The following is a 13,109-nucleotide window of genomic DNA, read 5'->3' on the forward strand; positions in this document are numbered from 1 at the left end:
GGACAAATAGTTTGTGCAAAGTCTTGACTGTCTCTTGAATCCACAAACTTGATGATCCTTCATCGAGATAATAATCCTAGGGCATTCATGTCAAACAAGGAATTAGGAGGGTGGATCCCAGCACAGAACATCCTTCAATTCTTCCCCGAGTGCAACTTTGTTCCCTTAAGAATATTCCCGATTAATCCCGGTTCATATCGTACTCAGTCAGACTGAGAAACTAAACAAGGTGACATAGATATAATGTTAAATACAAAGAGCTTGGAAAAAGCACTAGATGCGTTCATACTTAAGAAAAATTATTCATTTATGGGATGTGAGCATGTCAGGCAAGGCCAGCATTTATTGCCCATCCCCAAGTGCCCTTGGTGGTCATGGTGAACCCACTTCTTTAACTCAACGGAGTGGCTTGACTCTGGTAGTTCAGAGGTGACCACATTGCTCTGGACCTGGAGTCACACACAAACCAGACAGGGTAAGGATAATGGGGTTTCCTGGCCTGGAGGACATTAGTCTGTTTCACGGAACCGAGGACCTGGGTTGGATCCTGGCCCAGGGTCACTGTCCGTGTGGTGTTTGCACATCTCCCAGTGTCTGCGTGGTCTCACCCCCACAACCCAAAGATGTGCAGGGTAGGTGGATTGGCCCCACTAAATTGCCCCTTCATTGGAAAAAATGAATTGGGTACTCAAAATTAAAATGATTTTTTAAATAGGGGACATTAGTCAATCCGATGGGCTTTAAAAACAATCTGGTAGCTTCATGATCATTAGTACGGATATTATACAGAGGTTTTAAAGATTGCAGGAGTTAGTGAATTAAACAGAGCCCATGTCAACACTTAAGAATAGATTAGGTTGCTGGTTGTAGGAAAGGGGAATAGATGTGTGACACGTAGGGTTAGGACCACTGTCCATGTAAAGCATAAGCTTCAACGGAGACTGCTGGTTGGGTGAAGTAGATTATTTCCATGTTGTAGTTTCAATGTAATTTCAGAAATAATTTGGTTTCTCCCAATGTGTAATATCAGCCCTTAAAACAATCTATGAAATTGAATAGGGAAGACCTGCCTGTACTAAGTCTACAATAACCGCCATTTATCGAGCTATGTCATGTAGGAACTGTTCCATATGGCTAGTATCAACGTTCCAGTTGTTGAGATTTAACTAATGGAATTTTGATTATCAGATATGGTTTTGCAAATGGGGCCCCAGTTACCAGGTACGGTTCTGCTGGTGGGGCCCCACTTACCAGGTATAGTTCTGCTGGTGGGGCCCACCAGGTATGGCTCTGCTGGTGGAGACCCAGTTACCAGGTATGGTTCTGCTGCTGGGTCCCCAGTTACCAGGTATGGTTCTGCTGGTGGAGCCCCAGTTACCAGGTATGGTTCTGCTGCTGGGTCCCCAGTTACCAGGTATGGTTTTGCAGGTGGGGTCACAGTTACCAGGTACGCTTCTGCTGGTGGGGCCCAGTTAACAGGTATGGTTCTGCTTGTGGGGCCCCAGTTAAGGTTCTGCTGGTGGAGCCCCAGTTACCAGGTACGGTTCTGCTGGTGGAGCCCCAGTTACCAGGTATGGTCTGCCGGTGGGGCCCCACTTACCAGGTATGGTTGTGTTGGAGGAGCCCCAGTTACCAGGTACGTTCTGCCAGTGGGGCCCCACTTACCAGGTATGGTTGTGTTGGTGGAGCCCGTTACCAGGTACGTTCTGCCGGTGGGGCCCCACTTACCAGGTATGGTTGTGTTGGTGGAGCCCCAGTTACCAGGTACGGTTCTACTGATGGAGCCCCAGTTACCAGGTATGGTCTGCCGGTGGGGCCCCACTTACCAGGTATGGTTGTGTTGGTGGAGCCCCAGTTACCAGGTACGGTTCTACTGATGGAGCCCCAGTTACCAGGTACGTTCTGCCGGTGGGGCCCCACTTACCAGGTATGGTTGTGTTGGTGGAGCCCCAGTTACCAGGTACGGTTCTACTGGTGGAGCCCCAGTTACCAGGTATGGTTGTGTTGGTGGAGCCCCAGTTACCAGGTACGGTTCTACTGGTGGAGCCCCAGTTACCAGGTATGGTTGTGCTAACCGAATAGCCTCATCTGCACTGTAAATTCTATCTATCTAATGGAGCCCGTTACCAGGTACGGTTCTGCTAATGGAGCCCCAGTTACCAATTCTGGTCATATTAGCCATTTCCATTCTATTCATCAACTCTTTGAGGGCTTCATAAATTTCCTGGGATAATTGTCATCCATCCCAGAAAGCACTGGCTGGAGATCTGGCAGCACAGGAAAAAAAATCTAATCCTTACACAAATCAACATCAAAATTACTTTTAATTTTTTTTTCTCTGACATGTTTCACATTCACCTGTTCCATATTTTTATGCGTTTTGTGCCTTCAGCCCACCTCATCCTTACACATTTCACACACATTTCCACAAGATAACAAATCAGCACTAGTGAGAAAGGAGTTAACAATTAACAGGCATTGGAACAGCTCATGTACCCCTATTTACCCGATTGCTCACACACCAGTCAGAATTGTTCAGGTACCCGAGAGCTGACAGCACTGGAGACATGCGCAACTGGCTCTCTGGACATTCATGGTACTTTCCTATGGGGAAATGGGCAATTCAAGGTTATTAATTACAGGGCAGCACAGATGGACTGTGTGGGGTGTTTTCCAGCCCAGTTTGCTCTTGTATTACTAACCAATTTCACCTACTGCCCTCAAGAGCCCAGCTCTCTATTAGGTACATACTCCAGCTTTGACTCGCCTGTACATCGACAGCGACTGGAGCAGGACTGCCTTCTACCAACCTTCCAGTTCAAGGGGGTTTGTATAGAGACGATTCTTGCGCAGGACAAAGGGAGGGAGGGAGGGGAAGATGGGAAGAGGCAATTTAACAGTTCTCACTTTTAACTACACAAAAAAATTACAAATTTATTAAAAATGTCCAGTTCCTTCTGTTGCGATATTAAACTTCAATAAAGGAAGAGCCATGGGAATTTATATTTTTAATGATGGTGCGTTGTACAGAGTACTGCAGACTATTAAATCTCTTACACTTGTCCTTGGGCAACATCCTGCAAAACTGCATATTTCTGACTTGCTTGAATGGATGGGGTCTGTGACCTGAGTTTGGGCCTCAAACTCCCTTTGCCCGATGATGCATGTCCACTTGCACTGCTACAAGCCAGAGCAATTTCAGATCTAAGCATTCCCACTTTCAAATAAAAAGATTCCTCATGTCTGTCTCAGAATGTAAACATTGCTTTGGGGGGGGGGGGGGGGGGGGGGGGGGGTCCATTTTAGAGCCTAAACCGATAAGAGTGGAATAAACGCCTAACCCTGACGCCAGACATGGATCCTCTTGCTCTACAGTGACCCCGGGGCCAACACTTGCTCGTGCCGATGACATCATTCAGGACGTGTGCATTTCATCCACAAACTGAGAGTCTTAAAAAGCGGCCACTGACCGAGACAGGAGTCCCATTTAGTTAATCAAATTGCACCGATTCTGGTTTACCGGTCGGAAGGAGGTCAGTGTGTACAGGCAGGGAATGGAGTCTGTCAACAAATATTAATGTGATGGGATGGTTCGCAAAGAAGTTAAAACCAGATTACCAGTGAGTCATCTCCGAGCATCTCTTGGTCTATGTACTCAAATAAGAAGATTACAGAGAAGGAGCCGCTTTGGGCAGGAACCCAGGGTATTTACAGAACGTACAGGTCACTCCGGCTGCTTAGGACAGCCACCATCTCATCGTTAGGAGCAGTGTTTGTTTTTGATCCGAGTTGAAAACGGAACGGAGTCTCCACAGGCTCCTGGTTTTGAGTCCCAGCCTTCTGCCGGTTGAAGGTTACAGGTGTCGTGGGCTCGGGTGCCCGTTGTGATACAGTTTCTGTTTGATATGCACCATGTTCCCTGCGGAATCCTCATATTGCCGGTGGGAGCGCCTCCTGAAATCCTTCAGATTGCATAACCTTGGGATCCAAGACCAGGAGTTATCTGAAAAAGGGGGTGAAGCAGCAGCTGAGGTATAAATGTATCCGTGTACATTTGTTTACACAGCTAAACCCACCCTCATACCCAGTCCCTAAGCCACTCAATCAATTTGGATTCACTGCACCCAGTCCCTGAGCCACTCGATCAATTTGGATTCACTGCACCCAGTCCCTGAGCCACTCGATCAATTTGGATTCATTATACCCAGTCCCTGAGCCACTCGATCAATCTGGATTCACTGTACCCAGTGCCCATTCCAAGCACTCAATCTGGATTCAATGCATCCAGTGCCAGTGTCATTCACTCAATTGAGATTCATTGCATCCAGTGTCCATGCACTCGATCAATCCGGATTCACTGCATCCAGTGCTCATGCCATTCATTCAATCTGGATTCACCGCATCCAGTGCCTATGCTATTCACTCAACTGGATTCACTGCAAAGTGCCCATGCCACTTGATCAATCTGGATTCAATGCATCCAGTGCCAGTGCCATTCACTCAATTCGGATTCACTGCATCCAGTGCCCATGCACTTGATCAATACGGACTCACTGCATCCAGTGCCCATGTCATTCATTCAATCCGGATTCACTGCATCCAGTGCCCATGCTATTCACTCAACTGGATTCACTGCATCCAGTGCCCATTCTACTTGATCAATCCGATTCACTGCACCCAGTGCCACAGCCACTCATTCAATCCGGATTCACTGCACCCAGTGTCTATGCCACCCGCTCAACCCAGCGCCTACGCCATTTGGATTCACGGCACCCAGTGGCCATGCCATTCACTCAATTTGGATTCACTGTACCCAGTGCCCATGCCAAGCACTCAATACCGATTCATGCATCTAGTGTCCATGCACTTGACCAATCCGGATTCCTACAATCAGTCAATCTGGATTCGCAGCATCCAGTGCCCATGCCAAGCACTCAATCCGAATTCACTACATCCAGTGCCAATGCACTCGATCGATCCAGATTCATTCCAATCAGTGCCCATGCTAAACACTCAATTGGACTTACTGCAACCAATGTCGATGCCACTCGATCAATCTGGATTCACTGCACTCAATCCGGATTCATTTCATCCAGTGCCTATGTCACTCGATCAATCTGGATTCACTGTGGGGGCAGCATGTGGCGCAGTGGTTAGCACTGGGACTGCGGCACTAAGGACCCGGTTTGGAATCCCGGCCCTGGGTCACTGTCCATGTGGAGTTTGCACATTCTCCCCATGTCTGCTTGGGTTTCACCCCCACAACCCAAAGACGTGCAGGGTAGGTGGATTTGCCATGTTAAATTGCCCCTTAAGTGGAAAAGAAAAATAATTGGCTACTCTAAATTTATAAAACAAAAGAAAAAAAATCTGGATTCACTGCACTAAATGTCCATGCCAAGGACTCAATCTGGATTCACTGCATCCAGTACCCATGCCAAGCACTCAATCCAAATTCACTGCAATCAGTGCCCATGCCACTCAATCTGGATTCACTGCATCCAATGCCCATGCCATTCACTCAACTGGATTCACTGCAACCAGTGTCCATGCCACTTCATCTATCTGGATTCACTGCATAAAATGCCCATGCCAAGCACTCAATCCAGATTCACTGCATTCAGTGCCAATGCCACTTGATCAGTCTGGATTCACTGGACTCAATCTGGATTCAGTACATCCAGTACTTGTGCCAAGCACTCAATCTGGATTCAATGCATTGTGTACCCATGCCCTCGAACAATCTGTATTCACTGCACCCAGTGCCCATGCCACTCACTCAATCTGGATTCACTGCACCCAGTACCTGAGCCACTCGACCAATCCGGATTCACCGCAGCAAGTGCCCATGCCACTCACTGAATACGATTCGGTGCAGCCAGTGCCCATGCAACTCACCAAATCGAGATTCACTGCACCCAGTGCCTTAGTCACTCGTTCAATCCAGATTCACTGCATCCAGTGTCCAAACAAATTGATCAATCTGGATTCCCTGCATCCAGTGCCCACGCCACTCACTCAATCCGGATTCTCTGCAGCCAGTGCCCATGCCAGTCACTCAATCTAGGTTCAATGCACCCAGTGTCCGAGTCACTCATTTACTCCGGATTCACTGCACCCAGTGTCCGTGTTACTCGCTCAATGCTGATTCACTGCATCCAGTGCCCGAGTCACTCATTTACTCTAGATTCACTGCCCGAGTGCCTAATCCAGATTCACTGCATCCCGTACCCATGCTACTTCTGATTCACTGCACTCAGTGCCTGTAACACTCGCTCAATCCAGAATCACTGCACCCACGGCCTATGCCACTTGTTCAATCTGGATTCACTGCAACCTGTGACAGCATGGTGGCAGAGGGGTTAGCACCTCTGCCTCACAGCACCAGGACTCCGGTTCAATTCTAGCTTTGGGTGATGGCCTGTGTGGAGTTTGCACGTTCTTCCAGTGTCTGCATGGGTTTCCTCCGGATGCTCCGGTTTCTTCCCACAGTCCAACAATCTGCACAATAGGTGGATTGGCCGTGCTAAATTGCCCTTAGTGGCCAAAGGGTTAGGTGGGGTTTTGAGTTACGGGGATAGGATGGGGGTCGTTCAGACTCGTTGGGCCGATGGCCTTCTTCTGCACTGTAGTGATTCCAGGACTCTAGCGCCCCATGGCACTCGTTCAATCCATATTCACTGCACCCGGTGCCTGGGTCCCTCATTCAATCTGGATTCAGTGCACGCGTCATTCACCCATACCAGATTCACCACCCGAGTCACTCGCTCAATCCAATCCAGTTGAACCCAGCACAGGATCTGGATAAATTGGACAGGATCAGGACAAACCAGTCACAGATTTTCAAGTGTTTACCGGAATCGAATCCCAGAATCTGTTCAAATCAGATTTTTGGATCAACCTGCCCCCAGCGTCCAGAGGGGGGGGGTGGGTTGAGATATAGGGTAAATGAAACGATGGAACTGGAAAGGGTCAACCTTTGGGCACAGACCAACCCACATCCAAAAGCCTCGTCCACCAGAACCTCATGCCCTTCCTCAGGAACCGGCAGTGTTATTGATGGATCCACTCACCATAACGCCGGCTTGTCCTCCAGGCCCTGACGACACAGTGAAGGACACCATCCATCCACACCAGGAACCAGCTGATACAGAAGCCCAGAAGCAGGCCCAGCATCAGGTCAATCTCCTGCTTTGTCACATTGTCCGTCACAAAGTAATTTTCTGAGGAATCGACCACAGACTGATCGGCATCGTAGGGAATGACATAGTGAATGTGGTGCCTGAAAGAGATTGAGAGAGAATTAGAGTTGCGAGAGAGGGGCTGGAGAGCAGACAGGCGGCTAGCGGAATGGGATGGACCGAGGGTTTGTTTGTGGAGAGCGTGGGGAGGGTTAAGAGGGGATTGGAGATAGAGGGAGGGTGGGGTGATGGGTGGCTGTGGAGGGGTGACATGATAGGGGGGATAAGGAGTGCTATGAGTGCGAGGAGAGCAATGCCAGTCTGTGCGGCAGGAGGGGATAGGAAGCAGAGTGGGTGAGGGCAACAGGACATTCTGAAGACAGAGGAGAGTGGGTGGGGAGCAGAGAGAGAGAGTGGGTGGGGAGCAGAGAGAGAGAGTGGGTGGGGAGCAGAGAGAGAGAGTGGGTGGGGAGCAGAGAGAGAGAGTGGGTGGGGAGCAGAGAGAGAGAGTGGGTGGGGAGCAGAGAGAGAGAGTGGGTGGGGAGCAGAGAGAGAGAGTGGGAGGGGAGCAGAGAGAGAGAGTGGGTGGGGAGCAGAGAGAGAGAGTGGGTGGGGAGCAGAGAGAGAGAGTGGGTGGGGAGCAGAGAGAGAGAGTGGGTGGGGAGCAGAGAGAGAGAGTGGGTGGGGAGCAGAGAGAGAGAGTGGGTGGGGAGCAGAGAGAGAGAGTGGGTGGGGAGCAGAGAGAGAGAGTGGGTGGGGAGCAGAGAGAGAGAGTGGGTGGGGAGCAGAGAGAGAGAGTGGGTGGGGAGCAGAGAGAGTGTGTGGGGAGCAGAGAGAGAGAGAGTGGGTGGGGAGCAGAGAGAGAGAGTGGGTGGGGAGCAGAGAGAGAGAGTGGGTGGGGAGCAGAGAGAGAGAGTGGGTGGGGAGCAGAGAGAGAGAGTGGGTGGGGAGCAGAGAGAGAGAGTGGGTGGGGAGCAGAGAGAGAGAGTGGGTGGGGAGCAGAGAGAGAGAGTGGGTGGGGAGCAGAGAGAGAGAGTGGGTGGGGAGCAGAGAGAGAGAGAGTGGGTGGGGAGCAGAGAGAGAGAGTGGGTGGGGAGCAGAGAGAGAGAGTGGGTGGGGAGCAGAGAGAGAGTGTGAGTGGGGAGCAGAGAGAGTGGGTGGGGAGCAGAGAGAGTGGGTGGGGAGCAGAGAGAGTGGGTGGGGAGCAGAGAGAGTGGGTGGGGAGCAGAGAGAGTGAGTGGGCAGCAGAGAGAGTGGGTGGGGAGCAGAGAGAGTGGGTGGGGAGCAGAGAGGGTGGGTGGGGAGCAGAGAGGGTGGGTGGGGAGCAGAGAGGGTGGGTGGGGAGCAGAGAGAGTGGGTGGGGAGCAGAGAGGGTGGGTGGGGAGCAGAGAGAGAGTGGGTGGGAAGCAGAGAGAGAGAGAGAGGGTGGGTGGGGAGCAGAGAGGGTGGGTGGGGAGCAGAGAGAGTGGGTGGGGAGCAGAGGGTGGGTGGGGAGCAGAGAGGGTGGGTGGGGAGCAGAGAGGGTGGGTGGGGAGCAGAGAGGGTGGGTGGGGAGCAGAGAGGGTGGGTGGGGAGCAGAGAGGGTGGGTGGGGAGCAGAGAGGGTGGGTGGGGAGCAGAGAGGGTGGGTGGGGAGCAGAGGGTGAGTGGGGAGCAGAGAGGGTGGGTGGGGAGCAGAGAGGGTGGGTGGGGAGCAGAGAGGGTGGGTGGGGTGCAGAGAGAGTGGGTGGGGAGCAGAGAGAGTGGGTGGGGAGCAGAGAGAGTGGGTGGGGAGCAGAGAGAGTGGGTGGGGAGCAGAGAGAGAGTGGGTGGGGAGCAGAGAGAGAGTGGGTGGGGAGCAGAGAGAGAGAGTGGGTGGGGAGCAGAGAGAGAGAGTGGGTGGGGAGCAGAGAGAGAGAGTGGGTGGGGAGCAGAGAGAGAGAGTGGGTGGGGAGCAGAGAGAGAGAGTGGGTGGGGAGCAGAGAGAGAGAGTGGGTGGGGAGCAGAGAGAGAGAGTGGGTGGGGAGCAGAGAGAGAGAGTGGGTGGGGAGCAGAGAGAGAGGGTGGGGAGCAGAGAGAGAGTGGGTGGGGAGCAGAGAGAGAGAGAGTGGGTGGGGAGCAGAGAGAGTGGGTGGGGAGCAGAGAGAGAGTGGGTGGGGATCAGAGAGAGAGGGGGTGGGGAGCAGAGAGAGAGTGGGTGGGGAGCAGAGAGAGAGAGTGGGTGGGGAGCAGAGAATGGGTGGGTGGGGAGCAGAGAGAGACAGTGGGTGGGGAGCAGAGGGTGGGTGGGGAACAGAGAGAGAGAGGGTGGGTGGGGAGCAGAGAGAGAGAGTGGGTGGGGAGCAGATAGAGAGTGGGTGGGGAGCAGATAGAGAGTGGGTAGGGAGCAGAGAGGGTGGGTGGGGAGCAGAGAGAGAGTGGGTGGGGAGCAGAGAGAGTGGGTGGGGAACAGAGAGAGAGAGTGGGTGGGGAGCAGAGAGGGTGGGTGGGGAGCAGAGAGGGTGGGTGGGGAGCAGAGGGTGGGTGGGGAGCAGAGGGTGGGTGGGGAGCAGAGGGTGGGTGGGTAGGGAGCAGAATGGGTGTGTGGGGAGCAGAGTGGGTGGGGAGCAGAGAGGGTGGGTGGGGAGCAGAGAGGGTGGGTGGGGAGCAGAGAGGGTGGGTGGGGAGCAGAGAGGGTGGGTGGGCGGCAGAGAGGGTGGGTGGGCGGCAGAGAGGGTGGGTGGGCGGCAGAGAGGGTGGGTGGGCGGCAGAGAGGGTGGGTGGGCGGCAGAGAGGGTGGGTGGGCGGCAGAGAGGGTGGGTGGGCGGCAGAGAGGGTGGGTGGGCGGCAGAGAGGGTGGGTGGGCATCAGAGAGGGTGGGTGGGCATCAGAGAGGGTGGGTGGGCAGCAGAGAGGGTGGGTGGGCAGTGAGAAGAGGTTGGGGTAGAGTTCTCTCAAGTTCCATTATCACAAACATGGAGTGATTTGGCAATGCTGACACGGATAGTGGTGGTGGACACGGTGAGGGGGGGGGGGGGGGGGGGGGGGGGAGAGAAAGAGGTTGACCCGGTGACGGAATGGAGGGAGGTCGACCCGGTAACGGGAGGTCAGCATGGTGAGGGGGTGAGGGAGCGGTCGACCCGGTGATGGGCTGGGGGGAGATCGACCCGGTGACGGGGTGAGGGGAGGTCGACCCGGTAACGGGAGGTCAGCACGGTGAGGGAGCGGTCGACCCGGTGATGGGCTGGGGGTAAATCGATCCGGTAATGGGAGGTCGACCCGGTGACGGGGTGAGGGGAGGTCGACCCAGTGACGGGGTGGGGATCGACCCGGTGACGGGGTGGGGGGTGGTCGACCCAGTGACGGGGTGGGGATCGACCCGGTGACGGGGTGGGGATCGACCCGGTGACGGGGTGGGGGGTGGTCGACCCAGTGACGGGGTGGGGATCGACCCAGTGACGGGGTGGGGATCGACCCGGTGACGGGGTGGGGGGTGGTCGACCCAGTGACGGGGTGGGGGGTGGTCGACCCAGTGACGGGGTGGGGATCGACCCGGTGACGGGGTGGGGGGTGGTCGACCCAGTGACGGGGTGGGGATGGTCGACCCAGTGACGGGGTGGGGATCGACCCGGTGACGGGGTGGGGGTGGTCGACCCGGTGATGGGAGGTCGGCAGGGTGAGGGGTTGGTCGGTCCGGTGATGGGAGGTCGACCCGGTGACGGTGTGGCACAGGTCGACACAGTGAGGGGGGGTTGGTTGGGGGAGGTCGGCACAGTGAGGGGGGGAATGGACATACTGAGTGGGGGGGGAGGGGGCTGGTGGACACAGTGAGGGGGTGGGGGAACTCAATTAGAGGGTGGGTACACAGTGAGGGGGTGGGGCTGGTGGACACAGAGAGAGGGTGGGGGAACTCAATGAGGGGGTGGGGGACAGAGTGGGGTTGTGGACACAGAGGAGGTGGGGCACACACTGAGGGGGTGGGGGTACTTACCTTCCACAGTTGCAATGACAGACCCGGTCTTCACCTCGTAAATGCGGGAGGATATAATTGTGGAATCGGTCGAGCAGAGCGTTCATATCCACGATGCAAGCTATCGCCTGTAAAGAGCCGACAAGCAAAGGCAGAGCGGGTGAGGGGGGTCTGGGCAGCGAGCAGCACCAGCCGGGCGGGACTGGTCAGAAAGACTGGCCGCCGCCAGCCTCATGCAAATTACCGCAACACACAGCATGCAGCAGGCGGCCCGCCGGCCGGCCTCCTTACCATCACCATGGACGTCCCCACGAACATGAAGATCATGGTGTTGGCGGTGAGGAGCATAAATCGCAGTGTCCGCTTCCTCCTGTCCGGGTGCGGCCGGTCCTCGGGCACCGCTCACTCCCTGGCCGCTCTCCCCTGCTCTGGGTCCCGGGAGAGCGTGGCCAGTCCTCCCGCAAACTGGTACCACCTTCCTGTGCCAGCCCCCCTCCCATCCACCCAGACAGCCCCCTCCCTCTCACACACACACAGTGTCCTGGGCAGCCCCCTCCCCACCCCTCACATACGCCACATTGCTGCCCAGGCTCCGCTTCCTGCCGCAGTTAAGAATTGATCCGCCCCACGGTCGATAAATAATTCAGAGGCAGGGCGTGGGGAGGGGGAAGTGGCGGGGTGGGTGTAGGAGAGGCCGGGCACGAGAGAGGGGGAGTTAGAGGCAGCACAACCCCGGTCACGCTGGAAGAATCTCCCCCACCCACCCCCTCAGGTGTGCTCCATACCCGCCCCTGTTGCTGCTGCTGACATTGCAGCTCTGCCAGGCTGGGCTGTGTGTTTGTTGCTGTCCATTTGTATTCAGTACCACATCCCTCCCCCCCACATTTAACTTTGATCCCACGTCCTGGGTGATTTTTCCTCCTCTCCCTCCCCAGAAAACAAGACTTTAAAAAAAAAGAAACCGAAAATGTGAAACCAGACAATTGGAGAAATAAACACACAAGGGGGCTGGTCTCTGAACAACAGGGTTTTTTTTTAATGAAGCTTCATGTTCGATACACTTTGCGCCATCGTCAGATGGAGACTCGGTTCTACAAGAGAGGTTCATTTGGGACATATTACAGGACCAGCGCCGACAGCGATTCAAACTTAAAATAGACTATAAATTATATACAGATTAGCACTGCAGAGCCCACCGCCCCGCCCCTCAGTAGAAGCAGATGGTGTGAAGGAAAGTCCGGCTACTCTTCTCCTCCAGTTCCTGGATCAGCTCGTCAATCTCATTCTCCATGTCCTCGGTTCGTTGAATCTAAACATATCCAACATGTGGAGGGGGGGAAAAAGTCAACATTTAGCACAGGGCTGGGAGCTGAAAGGAGGGAGAGAGAGATGGGAAGGCAAGGGGCAAGAGGAGAAAAGGATTTGGTCCCATTTAGAAATGATACCAGGGCAATGCTAGCTCATTGTCCAATCTGCACCCAAATGAAAATTGGTTCAACTGAAGTTTTTAAGGACAGCAAGGTGGCATCGTGGTTAGCACTGCTGCATCACAGCACCAGGGACCCGGGTTCAATTCCAGCCTTGGGCGACTGTGTGGAGTTGGCACATTCGTGCCATGTCTGCCTCCAGGTGCCCTGGTTTCCTCCCACAGTTCAAAGATGTGCAGGTTAGGTGAATTGGCCATGCTAAATTGCCTGAGTGTCCAAAGATGTGCAGGTTAGATACGGGGATAGGGCAGGAGAGTACCTGGGGGGGGGGGGGGGGGGGGGTGCTCTTTCGGAGGGTCAGTGCAGACTTGTTGGGCCGAATTGCTTCCTTCCCCACTGTAGGGATTGTAGTTGGTTAAAAGGAATTCCAATGAGTCCAAGAATTGTACAGAAAAATGAGCTGGACTGCTCCTGGGTAGATTCATTAAACTCACCACCCAACGTTACTAAATTTCCCTGCTAGATTTCCCAACTCTGGATAAGGGCCTTGGCTTTCTCCGAAGTCTAGTTCTCA

The 13,109-nt window shown here is 54.3% G+C and overlaps 2 protein-coding genes across 2 annotated transcripts in view; both read right to left on the reverse strand.

Annotated features, from left to right (window-relative positions):
• Window positions 1-2,305: 2,305 nt before the first annotated feature.
• tmem240b (transmembrane protein 240b) lies at window positions 2,306-11,634 on the reverse strand. The gene is made up of 4 exons (XM_072478248.1): window positions 11,400-11,634; window positions 11,130-11,236; window positions 7,074-7,282; window positions 2,306-4,003 (listed from the first exon to the last, which is right to left on the reverse strand). The coding sequence occupies exons 1-4, from the start codon at window positions 11,454-11,456 to the stop codon at window positions 3,855-3,857; spliced, it is 522 nt and encodes a 173-aa protein (XP_072334349.1). The 5' UTR covers window positions 11,457-11,634; the 3' UTR covers window positions 2,306-3,854.
• A 488-nt stretch (window positions 11,635-12,122) lies between these two features.
• The window catches only part of ssu72 (SSU72 homolog, RNA polymerase II CTD phosphatase), a 132,958-nt gene continuing 131,971 nt past the window's right edge, over window positions 12,123-13,109 (reverse strand). Inside the window, exon 5 of the mRNA XM_072478249.1 lies at window positions 12,123-12,417. Within this exon, the coding sequence (XP_072334350.1) occupies window positions 12,316-12,417 (102 nt within the window). The 3' untranslated portion in view covers window positions 12,123-12,315. The remainder of the gene's footprint in view (window positions 12,418-13,109) is intronic.

The sequence above is a fragment of the Scyliorhinus torazame genome, chromosome 16 (genome assembly GCF_047496885.1).
Source record: "Scyliorhinus torazame isolate Kashiwa2021f chromosome 16, sScyTor2.1, whole genome shotgun sequence".
Lineage (NCBI taxonomy): Eukaryota > Metazoa > Chordata > Chondrichthyes > Carcharhiniformes > Scyliorhinidae > Scyliorhinus > Scyliorhinus torazame.

Excerpts from the sequence above, each read along its gene's own strand:
- tmem240b (XM_072478248.1), bottom strand. The coding sequence starts at position 11,456 with ATGCTCCTCACCGCCAACACCATGATCTTCATGTTCGTGGGGACGTCC. Across the intron at positions 7,283-11,129 it reads TGTCATTGCAACTGTGGAAG|GCACCACATTCACTATGTCA; the intron begins GTAAGTACCCCC and ends AATCTCTTTCAG. Across the intron at positions 4,004-7,073 it reads GAGGACAAGCCGGCGTTATG|ATAACTCCTGGTCTTGGATC; the intron begins GTGAGTGGATCC and ends CCCCTTTTTCAG.